Consider the following 14,430-nt stretch of genomic DNA (forward strand, 5'->3'; position numbering starts at 1 on the left):
AATGTGACATCTTTAGGTATGAGCTGGAGCTGAGGCCCACAGGAGAAGTGGAGCAGTATTCTGCCACTGCAACCTATGAACTCCTAAAAGAGGATAAGTCTTTGGTTGACACATTGAAGTTCCTAGTTCAAGCAGAAGGTGAGTATCCCAAATGAGCCTGCAATATCTCTGCCTCAGTCTTGCGTTCTGGACTTTCAAAGGGGACAACTTTATGATGATACATTAGACAAACATTTCCTGAGTTCCCAGCAAGTGTCAGGCCTTTCTTAGAACTGAGGCTAGAAATGAAGTCTTCACCTCCGTGGAAGATATAGTAAACAGCCAAACAAGTACTCATAATGTCAAAAACAGTGGTGAGGAGAGAAAACAGGATAGAAGGCTCTAGTCCAGTGGTTCTCAACCTTCCTGATGCTTACGACCCTTTAATACAGTTCCTTAAGTTGTGGTGACCCCCAACCATAAAATTATTTTCATTGCTACCTCACAACTGTAATTCTTCTACTGCTATGAATCCTAATGTAAATACCTGAGATGTAACCACACCCCAAAGGGTCATGACCCACAGGTTGAGAACCTCTGCTCTAGGACATAGTAGATGTGGTAGGGAGAAAGGAGGATGGTGGAAACCGTAAAGAGAATGATAGGGGAATTTTCACCAGTAGGTAATGTGAAATTTGTTTGTTTGTTGTATTTGTTTCTTTTGTTGTTTTTGTTGTTTTGTTTTGAGGCAGGGTCTCCCTGTATAGCTCTGGCTGTCCTGGAACTCACTCTGTACACCAGGATGGCCTCAAACTCAGAAATCCACCCGTCTCTGCCTAACTAAGTGCTGGGATTAAAGGCATACTTCACCACTACTCAGAATTTGTTTTAAAAAGAGAAATAGGGAACTGAGAACAGTGATAGGATGGAGAGGAGATGAGCCACAGGGAAAGAGTTACAGGCTAGGGGACCAGAATGGGCAAATACTCTGAGGTTGGAACATGTTGAGGAAAGATGGCCAGGGGGCAGGACTGAGAATCTAGTGTGTAAGTGATTTCAGTAATCCAGAAAGAAGAGGAGGTGTCTGAATTAGACTAAATTTTCAGGATATTAGACCAGTAGTGGGGAAATAAGGCAGCAGATACAGGTCCAGGATGTGATGAGCAGCTGTGGAAAGAGAGGGTTGGGAAGGCAGTAAGGCAAGAATGATGAATGACGACAGAGATGTGAGGAGTCATCCTATTCTTCCTAAATATTGAGGAATGAGAGCTAGCATTCCCTGAACATCTGAGCATTGCCTACCTGAGGCTTTTGCCCACTTGCCCCCTCCCCACCAGAACTCATCATGGCTTATTAGTCCTCTCTTCACCATGGCCTTGCCCATATACCATTTATCATACCACATACCACAACAGAAAGACAATTTGTGACCATCATGTAGGAAATAGCCTCTCTTCTGTTCCTCTCTACCTCTTGTCCTCATAGCCTATTTCCCATATCTTTATGATATTTACTGCCATCTAACACAGGTAACTGATTTGCTTACTGTCTGCAGAACCCACTGACAACTAGAAGATGAGCTGTATGAGATCTGGGTACACCAATGCTGAGAACAGTCCCTAGCTCATGATAAGCTGCCAGTAAATACTTGAAAATTGAGTTAATGGATAATACATAGTCAATTGGAAAAATCTTAACCAATATTGTTGAAACCCACAGTAGTCAGGGTCTTGCAGCTTTCTCTCTGCTTCCCTTTTCTTTGCATAGCTTCACAGTACCCATCTCTTAACTCTCCCGTATACTCTTTCAGGAGTGCAGCAGTCTGAAGCTACTGCACTGTTCAAATATAATCGGCGAAGCAGGACCTTATCTAGTGAAGTCCTAATTCCAGGGTTTGATGTCAACTTTGGGACAATACTAAGAGTTAATGATGAATCTGCTAAGGACAAAAACACTTACAAACTCATCCTGGACATTCAGAACAAGAAAATCACTGAGATCTCTCTCGTGGGTCACGTGAGGTAAGGGAAGGTTTAAGAGACATAAGCTGATCTAGAGGCCCTGGTGGCTCCTTGCTATCTTCTTCAAACTTTATATCTGTCCATAGCAGGGACACCTCTGCTATACAGTCTACCTGAAAATATAGTTCTCAACATTTTCACCCTTGGCTCATACTCAGCTGGACATTTCTATTATTTAACAAGTACTTGTTATCTATTTATCAAGTATTTGCTAGGTGAATTAAAAATTCTCACGCCAGGTGTGGTGGCGCACACCTTTAATCCCAGCACTTGGGAGGCAGAGGCAGGCAAATTTCTGAGTTCAAGGCCAGCCTGGTCTACAGAGTGAGTTCCAGGACAGCCAGAACTACAGAGAAACCCTGTCTCGAAAAAAAAAAAAAAAATTCTATCAGTCCCAAGTCCCTATTTATTGACAAAGCCATAGCTTGGAGTGGTCTAATTGCCTGGCCAAGGTTAAAGAGAAAGATGTAAGTGATTTTGACGAAGTTTATCTACCTCCCTGCAAACTCCACACTGCATGCTGAATATTGGCTTTATACATTAATGGGTTTAGTCAGTGTATGGTTAGGTCTCTGGTTTGTCTGTGTGTGTGTGGTTTTCATCAATGAAACTTCTAATTATTGACTCCTATGTACCTACATCCTTGGAACGGACAAAAAGTCATTGATGCCAACTTGTTTCTTCTTCAATAGTTATGATAAAAAGGGAGATGGCAAGATCAAAGGTGTTGTTTCCATACCACGTTTGCAAGCAGAAGCCAGGAGTGAGGTCCACACCCACTGGTCCTCTGCCAAACTGCTCTTCCGAATGGACTCATCTGCTACAGCTTACGGCTCAACAATTTCCAAGAGAGTGACATGGCGTTATGGTATGTGTTTCTTCTATCATGTGAGCCCTTCCCAGGGTACTGTGTGCTTAAGAGTAGCTGCTGAGAGCAATAGACATGAACTTATCTAACACCACTGACGGCCATGTTGCATATCCATTTTCAGATAATGAGATAATAGAATTTGATTGGAACACGGGAACCAATGTGGATACCAAAAAAGTGGCCTCCAATTTCCCTGTGGATCTTTCCCATTATCCTAGAATGTTGCATGAGTATGCCAATGGTCTCCTGGATCACAGAGTCCCTCAAACAGATGTGACTTTTCGGGACATGGGTTCCAAATTAATTGTTGTAAGTATGATTATGCAGCAGAATAAACACATGGCTGATGATGTTAACTAAATCGCCAATTGAGCTGGGTGCAGAAGTATTCAAAGATGCATACACAAAGCTTAAATGGTTAGTTTCCCAGTCACATAAACCTGCATAGGACAAATATCCAATGGAAGCCACTAAGCAGAAGAGTTTTTTGCATTAAAAGCCACTGGCTAGAGGGGTTAACAATGTCATATTATACATACATACACATATACAGAGGAGGGAGGAAGAAGAGGATGTCTCAGTCAGTAAAGTGTTTTCTGTATAAGCATGGAGATCTGTGGTTGATCCCTATCACCTTCATGAGAAGACAGGCAAGTGGCATACACTTGTGATCCCACCATAAAGTGGTCAGAGACAGGTGCATCCCTGAGACTCAATGTCCAGACAAATTGGCAAGTCCAGGATCCCAGTGAGAGACTTAAGTGCAAAACAACAAGCTAGGCAAACAGTGTTAAAGAAGGAAGGATGCCTAAGGTTGACCTTTGGCTTCTTCTAAACACATCCACGTGTATGCACATGGACACACAACTACACACACACACACAAACTAGTAAAAAAATAATTTTTAAAAAAGCTCTTATGCTTTTGCCTTTCTCTTGTCTCTTACCCCCTTGTTCCCCCCTCCTCTCCCCCTATTCCCTTCCCCCCTCTCTCCATGTGGTCATGGCTGGCCTCTACTTCTCTGCTCTCTCCTTCTCTCTGCTTTCTCTGCTACTCTCGTAACTCCTCTCCCCATACCCTGAATAAACTCTACAATAATAATAATAATAATAATAATAATAATAATAATAACAGAAATCAGAGACTAGAGATTCACACTTTTCTGTAAGGTCTCTTTGCCTTTCAGTGCAGCTCCCTGCTCCCCCTTGATATTTGGTCTGCAAGCATAAACTGTCAGTTCATGTTGATTCTACTTGGAGGTCCATCCAGACCCATTTCTTGCTCTAAAAGTGCCCTGTCATTTTGTAGGTAACAAACACATGGCTTCAGATGGCAACCAGGGGTCTTCCTTACCCCCAAACTCTACAGGATCATCTCAATAGCCTCTCAGAGTTGAACCTCCTGAAAATGGGATTGTCTGACTTCCATATTCCAGACAACCTCTTCCTAAAGACGTAAGAGGGGAACTAAAGAGCATTATCTTTGTACTGGGCAAGGAAATGGGAAAGTTTTACCTAGACAGATTTAGTCTTTCTTTGTTGAAAACTTTCAGAGAAATTATTTAAACACTTGGAGACAATGAACAGCTACCAAGTAAGCACTGGTGTTTTTGCATCATTAAAAATGAGTTCCTAAGGTGAACCCCAGCCCTGTATGGAGAACTTATGAAAATTATTAAAGATTCTGAAAATCCTGGTTATTAATGGTACATCTACAATAGCCTGAGTTTGCAAGGCATTCAAACTCAGCTATGGAGAGTCAGAACAGAGCATGGAATGAAGGCACTTATTTCAAGAGATGTTTAGCCCCACACCCTAGTAGGGTAAATCCTAAATTCAGAAGCACACTGCTCACTCTGTTTCTCTGTTAACAAAAATGTGTATAATTTGTTATTTATTTCATGGAAAAATTGTGGAGCATGAGCTAGGAAGACAATGTTTTCTAAGGCAATGATATAATTCTCACAATTCAGAATATAAAAACCCTGTGTTATATAGGCCCCTCAGTATGTTGTGGCTGAGGAGCACAATTGAACATGCCTGATTACTAGGATAAAGCTGAACTCTCCCTAAGCCACAAACAGACCAAGATTGCTGAAGATAAAATGTGTTCTTTACGACTGGAATTTCAATATGTGGGAACAGAACAGGACTTCAGTAGTGATCATTCATTCACCTGTTGAATGTGGTCAGAACAGTCAGCATTCTTCGCATATTACTGTAGTACACAATGAATGGCTATTCACATATAACAAATACCACATACTTTATTTTTATAGGCCAACATCATAGTCCACTGCATGTTGAGTTAAAAAGATTGCAAAGCTCATTTGATACCTTAACGTGATTTCTGGGGTTCAGAAGAAAGCTTACTGCTATCCAGATAACATCTCTAAGACCCAGAGAGGCTAATCATAACATTCCCAAATAGCCAAAGCTAAAACTATCGCCCACTTTTTTGACTCTTTTTTTTATTTTTGGTTCTTTTATATATAAACTTGCTTCTATATGGCTTACCAAATACTTATCAAGTATCCACGATGTGAAAAATAGTAGCGTAGAAACAGTAAGAAGACAGAAACTGGGTAAAGTTTTGTCCTTTCTGCCAGGAAGATACCTTGCAGACACCAACAAATGAATCAACAAATAACTATATAAGCAGAGTTAGGGTGTGCTCTTTAAGACTGGTATAAGAGGCCATGAAGATATAGAGGTGGCTCTTGGAAGGGTTTTGGAAGGATTGGGGAGGTAGAGAGAAAGGAAAAATATCCAAGCATTTGAAATACCCTGGTGAAAAGAGCATAGTGGGGTGAGAAAGAGCAAATGTAATATTGCTGGAGGAATCACAGTCTTTAGTTCTTAATGTCTGACCTTGGGGACACTGTCTTTGTTCATTCCAGTGACGGCAGAGTCAAATACACAATGAACAAGAACAAAATAAACATTGACATCCCTTTGCCTTTGGGTGGCAAGTCTTCAAAAGACCTCAAGATGCCAGAGAGTGTGAGGACACCAGCCCTCAGCTTCAACTTTGTGGGATTCCATCTGCCATCTCGAGAGGTCCAGGTCCCCACTTTTACAATTCCCAAGACACATCAGCTTCAAGTGCCTCTCTTGGGTGTTCTAGACCTTTCCACAAATGTCTACAGCAACTTGTACAACTGGTCAGCCTCCTACACTGGTGGCAACACCAGCAGAGACCACTTCAGCCTTCAGGCTCAGTACCGCATGAAGACTGACTCTGTGGTTGACCTGTTTTCCTACAGTGTGCAAGGTGAGGCCTGCTCAAGAACAGATCCATGGGACTATTGTATCTCACATTCTGATGGGGAAGCTCTAGGAAGAAAGGATTTGGGCTTTCCTATAGATGCTTTGTGTTGTTTGGGTTTGTTTGTTTGTTTTGCTACTTAGAAGTCATTTCATTCTTTCAACTGATGAAAATATTTATTAAGCATATGCTAAGTAGTTAATAATCTGTTGACAGTAAAAATAAAGCAGCTATATATCTGAGTAATTATAGTTATGTTAAGAAACACTGATATAGTATATACAATGCAGTAGGAGATGCAGTAGAAACATTTGACAAGGGAATCCAAGGCAGTCTGCAGCAACCAAGGAAGGATAACTGGAAGAATGCCTTTGACATCAAATTTCATGGATATAATATAAATGTCACAGTTACACAATTGATCCAGCTATGTATAAGGTTCCTACTGAAAGACTTTCAACAGAAATGCTGTTCTGGAAATTTATTGCTTAATTTAACCAATATTTTTGATTTTTCTGTTAGGATCTGCAGAAACAACATATGACAGCAAGAACACATTTACATTATCCTGTGATGGATCTCTACACCATAAATTTCTAGACTCAAAATTCAAAGTCAGCCACGTAGAAAAATTTGGGAACAGCCCAGTCTCAAAAGGTTTACTAACATTTGAAACATCTAGTGCCTTGGGACCACAGATGTCTGCTACTGTTCACCTAGACTCTAAAAAGAAACAACATCTATACGTCAAAGATATCAAGGTTGATGGACAGTTCAGAGCTTCTTCATTTTATGCTCAAGGCAAATATGGCCTGTCTTGTGAGAGAGATGTTACAACTGGCCAGCTGAGCGGTGAATCCAACATGAGATTTAACTCCACCTACTTCCAGGGCACCAACCAGATCGTGGGAATGTACCAGGATGGAACCCTGTCCATCACCTCCACTTCTGACCTGCAAGACGGCATATTCAAGAACACAGCTTCCTTGAAATATGAAAACTATGAGCTGACTCTGAAATCTGATAGCAGTGGGCAGTATGAGAACTTTGCTGCTTCCAACAAGCTGGATGTGACCTTCTCTACGCAAAGTGCACTGCTGCGTTCTGAACACCAGGCAAATTACAAGTCCCTGAGGCTCGTCACCCTTCTTTCAGGATCCCTCACTTCCCAGGGTGTAGAGTTAAATGCTGACATCTTGGGCACAGACAAAATTAATACTGGTGCTCACAAGGCAACCCTAAAGATTGCACGTGATGGACTATCAACCAGTGTGACCACCAACTTGAAGTACAGCCCCCTGCTGCTGGAGAATGAGTTGAATGCAGAGCTTGGGCTCTCTGGGGCATCCATGAAATTATCAACAAACGGCCGCTTCAAAGAACACCATGCAAAATTCAGTCTTGATGGGAGAGCTGCCCTCTCAGAAGTGTCATTGGGAAGCATTTACCAGGCCATGATTCTGGGTGCAGACAGCAAAAACATCTTCAACTTCAAACTCAGCCGAGAAGGGCTGAGGCTGTCCAATGATTTGATGGGCTCCTATGCTGAAATGAAACTTGACCACACACACAGTCTGAACATTGCAGGTCTCTCACTGGACTTATTCTCAAAAATGGACAATATTTACAGTGGAGACAAGTTCTATAAGCAGAATTTTAACTTACAGCTACAGCCCTATTCTTTCATAACTACTTTAAGCAATGACCTGAGATATGGTGCTCTAGATTTGACCAACAATGGAAGGTTAAGGCTGGAACCACTGAAGCTGAATGTGGGTGGCAACTTTAAAGGAACCTATCAAAATAATGAGCTGAAACACATCTATACCATATCTTATACTGACCTGGTAGTAGCAAGTTACAGAGCAGACACTGTAGCTAAGGTTCAGGGTGTCGAATTCAGCCATAGGCTAAATGCAGACATTGAAGGGCTGACTTCCTCTGTTGATGTCACTACCAGCTACAATTCAGATCCACTGCATTTTAACAATGTTTTCCACTTTGCTCTGGCACCTTTTACCTTGGGCATCGACACACATACAAGTGGTGATGGGAAACTGTCCTTCTGGGGAGAACACACTGGGCAGCTATATAGTAAGTTTCTGTTGAAAGCAGAACCTCTGGCACTTACTGTCTCTCATGACTACAAAGGATCCACAAGCCACAATCTCCCATACAAGAGCAGCATCAGCACGGCTCTTGAACACACAGTCAGTGCCTTGCTGACGCCAGCTGAGCAGACAAGCACCTGGAAATTCAAGACCAAACTGAATGACAAAGTATACAGTCAGAACTTTGAAGCCTACAACACTAAAGACAAAATCGGTGTTGAGCTTAGTGGACGGGCTGACCTCTCTGGGCTGTATTCTCCAATTAAACTGCCGTTTTTCTACAGTGAGCCTGTCAATGTCCTTAATGGCTTAGAGGTAAATGATGCTGTTGACAAGCCCCAAGAATTCACAATTATTGCTATGGTGAAATACGATAAGAACCAGGATGTTCACACCATCAACCTCCCATTCTTCAAAAGCCTGCCAGACTATTTGGAGAGAAATCGAAGAGGAATGATAAGTCTACTGGAAGCCATGCGAGGGGAATTGCAACGCCTCAGTGTTGATCAGTATGTGAGGAAATACAGAGCAGCCCTGAGCAGACTTCCTCAGCAGATTCATGATTATCTGAATGCATCTGACTGGGAGAGACAAGTAGCTAGTGCCAAGGAAAAAATAACTTCTTTCATGGAAAATTATAGAATTACAGATAATGATATACTAAGTGCCATAGATAGTGCCAAAATCAACTTCAATGAAAAACTCTCTCAACTTGAGACATACGCGATACAATTTGATCAGTATATTAAACATAATTATGATCCACATGACTTAAAAAGAACTATTGCTGAGATTATTGATCGAATCATTGAAAAGCTAATAATTCTTGATGAACAGTATCATATCCGTGTAAATCTAGCAAAATCAATCCATAATCTCTATTTATTTGTTGAAAATGTTGATCTTAACCAAATCAGTAGTAGTAACACCTCTTGGATCCAAAATGTGGATACCAAATATCAAGTCAGAATCCAGATTCAAGAAAAACTACAGCAGCTCAGGACACAAATTCAGAATATAGACATTCAGCAGCTTGCTGCAGAGGTAAAACAACAGATAGACGCTATTGATGTCACAATGCATTTAGATCAATTGAGAACTGCAATTCTATTCCAAAGAATAAGTGACATTATTGACCGTGTCAAATACTTTGTTATGAATCTTATTGAAGATTTTAAAGTAACTGAGAAAATCAATATTTTTAGAGTTATAGTCCGTGAGCTAATTGAGAAATATGAAGTAGACCAACACATCCAGGTTTTAATGGATAAATCAGTAGAGTTGGCCCACAGATATAGCCTGCGTGAGCCTCTTCAGAAACTCAGTAATGTGGTACAGCAAATTGAGATAAAAGATTACTGTGAGAAATTGGTTGGGTTTATTGATGATACTGTTGAGTGGCTTAAAGCATTGTCTTTCAAAAATACCATTGAAGAACTAAATAGATTGACTGACATGTTGGTAAAGAAGTTGAAAGCATTTGATTATCACCAGTTTGTAGACAAAACCAACAGCAAAATCCATGAGATGACTCAGAGAATCAATGCTGAAATCCAAGCTCTCGAACTTCCACAAAAAATGGAAGCATTAAAACTGTTGGTAGAAGACTTCAAAACCACGGTCTCCAACTCCCTGGAAAGACTCAAGGACACCAAAATAACTGTGGTCATTGATTGGCTGCAGGATATTTTGACTCAAATGAAAGACTATTTCCAAGATACTCTGGAAGATGTAAGAGACCGAATTTATCAAATGGACATTCAGTGGGAACTGGAGCACTTCTTGTCTCTGGTAAACCAAGTTTACAGTACACTGGTCACCTATATGTCTGACTGGTGGACTCTGACTGCTAAAAACATAACAGACTTTGCAGAGCAATATTCCATCCAAAACTGGGCTGAGAGTATAAAAGTACTGGTGGAACAAGGATTCATAGTTCCTGAAATGCAAACATTTCTGTGGACCATGCCTGCTTTTGAGGTCAGTCTCCGTGCTCTCCAAGAAGGTAACTTTCAGACCCCTGACTTTATAGTCCCCTTGACGGATTTGAGGATTCCATCAATTCGGATAAACTTTAAAATGTTAAAGAATATAAAAATCCCATTGAGATTTTCCACTCCAGAATTCACTCTTCTCAACACCTTCCATGTCCATTCCTTTACAATTGACTTGCTGGAAATAAAAGCAAAGATCATTAGAACTATCGACCAAATTTTGAGCAGTGAGCTACAATGGCCTCTTCCAGAAATATACTTGAGAGACCTGGATGTACTGAACATTCCTCTCGCAAGACTCACTCTGCCAGACTTCCATGTACCAGAAATCACAATTCCAGAATTCACAATCCCAAACGTCAATCTCAAAGATTTACACGTTCCTGATCTTCACATACCAGAATTCCAACTTCCTCGCCTCTCACATACAATTGAAATACCTGCTTTTGGCAAACTGCATAGCATCCTTAAGATCCAATCTCCTCTCTTTATATTAGATGCTAATGCCAACATACAGAATGTAACAACTTCAGAGAACAAAGCAGAGATTGTGGCTTCTGTCACTGCTAAAGGAGAGTCCCAATTTGAAGCTCTCAATTTTGATTTTCAAGCACAAGCTCAATTCCTGGAGTTAAATCCTCATCCTCCAGTCCTGAAGGAATCTATGAACTTCTCCAGTAAGCATGTGAGAATGGAGCATGAGGGTGAGATAGTATTTGATGGAAAGGCCATTGAGGGAAAATCAGACACCGTCGCAAGTTTTCACACAGAGAAAAATGAAGTAGAGTTTAATAATGGTATGACTGTCAAAGTAAACAATCAGCTCACCCTTGACAGTCACACAAAGTACTTCCACAAGTTGAGTGTTCCTAGGCTGGACTTCTCCAGTAAGGCTTCTCTTAATAATGAAATCAAGACACTATTAGAAGCTGGACATGTGACATTGACATCTTCAGAGACAGGGTCATGGAACTGGGCCTGTCCCAACTTCTCGGATGAAGGCATACATTCGTCCCAAATTAGCTTTACTGTGGATGGTCCCATTGCTTTTTTTGGATTATCCAATAACATAAATGGCAAACACTTACGGGTCATCCAAAAACTGACTTATGAATCTGGCTTCCTCAACTATTCTAAGTTTGAAGTTGAGTCAAAAGTTGAATCTCAGCACGTGGGCGCCAGCATTCTAACTGCCAATGGTCAGGCACTGCTCAAGGACGCAAAGGCAGAAATGACTGGTGAGCACAATGCCAACTTAAATGGAAAAGTTATTGGAACTTTGAAAAATTCTCTCTTCTTTTCAGCACAACCATTTGAGATTACTGCATCCACAAATAATGAAGGAAATTTGAAAGTGAGTTTTCCACTAAAGCTGACTGGGAAAATAGACTTCCTGAATAACTATGCATTGTTTCTGAGTCCCCATGCCCAACAAGCAAGCTGGCAAGCGAGTACCAGATTCAATCAGTACAAATACAATCAAAACTTTTCTGCTATAAACAATGAACACAACATAGAAGCCAGTATAGGAATGAATGGAGATGCCAACCTGGATTTCTTAAACATACCTTTAACAATTCCTGAAATTAACTTACCTTACACGGAGTTCAAAACTCCCTTACTGAAGGATTTCTCCATATGGGAAGAAACAGGCTTGAAAGAATTTTTGAAGACAACAAAGCAATCATTTGATTTGAGTGTAAAGGCTCAATATAAAAAGAACAGCGACAAGCATTCCATTGTTGTCCCTCTGAGTATGTTTTATGAATTTATTCTCAACAATGTCAATTCTTGGGACAGAAAATTTGAGAAAGTCAGAAACAATGCTTTACATTTTCTTACCACCTCCTATAATGAAGCAAAAATTAAGGTTGATAAGTACAAAACTGAAAATTCCCTTAATCAGCCCTCTGGGACCTTTCAAAATCATGGCTACACTATCCCAGTTGTCAACATTGAAGTATCTCCATTTGCTATAGAGACATTGACTTCCAGCCATGTGATCTCCAAAGCCATCAGCACCCCAAGTGTCACAATCCCTGGTCCTAACATCATGGTGCCTTCATACAAGTTAGTGCTGCCACCCCTGGAGTTGCCAGTTTTTCATGGTCCTGGGAATCTATTCAAGTTTTTCCTCCCAGATTTCAAGGGATTGAGCACTATTGACAATATTTATATTCCAGCCATGGGCAACTTTACCTATGACTTTTCTTTTAAATCAAGTGTCATCACACTGAATACCAATGCTGGACTTTATAACCAATCAGATATCGTTGCCCATTTCCTTTCTTCCTCTTCATTTGTCACTGATGCCCTGCAGTACAAATTAGAGGGAACATCACGTCTGATGCGGAAAAGGGGATTGAAACTAGCCACAGCTGTCTCTCTAACTAACAAATTTGTAAAGGGCAGTCATGACAGCACCATTAGCTTAACCAAGAAAAACATGGAAGCATCAGTGAGAACAACTGCCAACCTCCACGCTCCCATATTCACAATGAACTTCAAGCAGGAACTTAATGGAAATACCAAGTCAAAACCCACTGTTTCATCATCCATTGAACTAAACTATGACTTCAATTCCTCAAAGCTGCACTCTACTGCAAAAGGAGGCATTGATCACAAGTTCAGCTTAGAAAGTCTCACTTCCTACTTTTCCATTGAGTCATTCACCAAAGGAAATATCAAGGGTTCCTTCCTTTCTCAGGAATATTCAGGAAGTGTTGCCAATGAAGCCAATGTATATCTGAATTCCAAGGGTACTCGGTCTTCAGTAAGGCTTCAAGGAGCTTCCAAAGTTGATGGTATCTGGAACTTTGAAGTAGGAGAAAATTTTGCTGGAGAAGCCACCCTCCGACGCATCTATGCCACATGGGAGCACAATATGAAAAACCATTTGCAGGTATATGGCTACTTCTTCACAAAAGGAAAGCAAACATGCAGAGCTACTTTGGAGCTCTCCCCATGGACCATGTCAACCTTGCTACAGGTTCATGTGAGTCAACTCAGTTCCCTCCTTGACCTCCATCACTTTGACCAGGAAGTGATCCTAAAAGCTAACACTAAGAACCAGAAGGTCAGCTGGAAAGGTGGGGTTCAGGTTGAATCACGGGTTCTTCAGCACAATGCACAGTTCTCCAATGACCAAGAAGAAATACAGCTTGACCTTGCAGGATCCTTAGACGGACAGCTGTGGGACCTTGAAACTATCTTTCTACCAGTATATGGCAAGAGCTTGCAGGAACTCCTACAAATGGACGGAAAGCGACAGTATCTTCAAGCTTCAACTTCTCTTCGATATACCAAAAACCCTAACGGCTATCTCCTCTCACTCCCTGTGCAAGAACTGGCTGATAGATTTATTATACCAGGGATAAAACTAAATGACTTCAGTGGAATAAAAATCTATAAGAAGTTAAGTACTTCACCATTTGCCCTCAACCTAACAATGCTCCCCAAAGTAAAATTCCCCGGGATTGATCTGTTAACACAGTACTCTACACCAGAGGGCTCCTCTGTCCCTATTTTTGAGGCAACTATACCTGAAATTCATTTAACTGTATCCCAGTTTACACTTCCAAAGAGCCTTCCAGTTGGCAACACTGTCTTTGATCTGAATAAGTTGGCCAACATGATTGCCGATGTTGACCTGCCAAGTGTCACCCTGCCTGAGCAGGCTATTGTGATCCCACCCTTGGAGTTCTCTGTACCTGCTGGGATTTTTATTCCTTTCTTTGGAGAACTGACTGCACGTGTTGGGATGGCTTCTCCCCTGTATAATGTCACTTGGAGCGCTGGTTGGAAAACCAAAGCAGATCATGTTGAAACGTTCCTAGATTCCATGTGCACTTCAACCTTGCAGTTTCTGGAGTATGCTTTAAAAGGTAAGGAAATGTTCTTCCACCTCTCCTGGATGCTATGTTATTCCAACTGAATTCTGAGTAAATAACTGTCTATTTAATTAACATCAAAGGCACAATTGTCATCTGTAGCAAAATGTAGAACTAAATGGAGAATATATATGTACCACCATATATTCTTATATACAAAATGGGAAAACCTACTGACAATGGAGGACATTCTTTTTTAAATAGTTTTTGTCTGTTATGATTTAAAGACTAATAATACTTCCAATCTATTTAAAAGAAAAAATCATAGGGATTTGGAGTATTGTTCTGTGGAATAGA

The 14,430-nt window shown here is 40.9% G+C and overlaps 1 protein-coding gene across 1 annotated transcript in view; it reads left to right on the forward strand.

The window, feature by feature from the left end:
• The window catches only part of Apob (apolipoprotein B), a 38,176-nt gene that overhangs the window by 20,410 nt on the left and 3,336 nt on the right, over positions 1–14,430 (forward strand). Inside the window, exons 20-26 of the mRNA XM_021178578.3 lie at positions 17–138; positions 1,790–2,000; positions 2,693–2,868; positions 2,993–3,180; positions 4,180–4,325; positions 5,771–6,144; positions 6,661–14,127. Coding sequence (XP_021034237.1) covers positions 17–138; positions 1,790–2,000; positions 2,693–2,868; positions 2,993–3,180; positions 4,180–4,325; positions 5,771–6,144; positions 6,661–14,127 — 8,684 coding nt within the window. The remainder of the gene's footprint in view (positions 1–16; positions 139–1,789; positions 2,001–2,692; positions 2,869–2,992; positions 3,181–4,179; positions 4,326–5,770; positions 6,145–6,660; positions 14,128–14,430) is intronic.

The sequence above is a fragment of the Mus caroli genome, unplaced genomic scaffold (genome assembly GCF_978045245.1).
Source record: "Mus caroli unplaced genomic scaffold, Mus_caroli_1 scaffold_14, whole genome shotgun sequence".
NCBI lineage: Eukaryota > Metazoa > Chordata > Mammalia > Rodentia > Muridae > Mus > Mus caroli.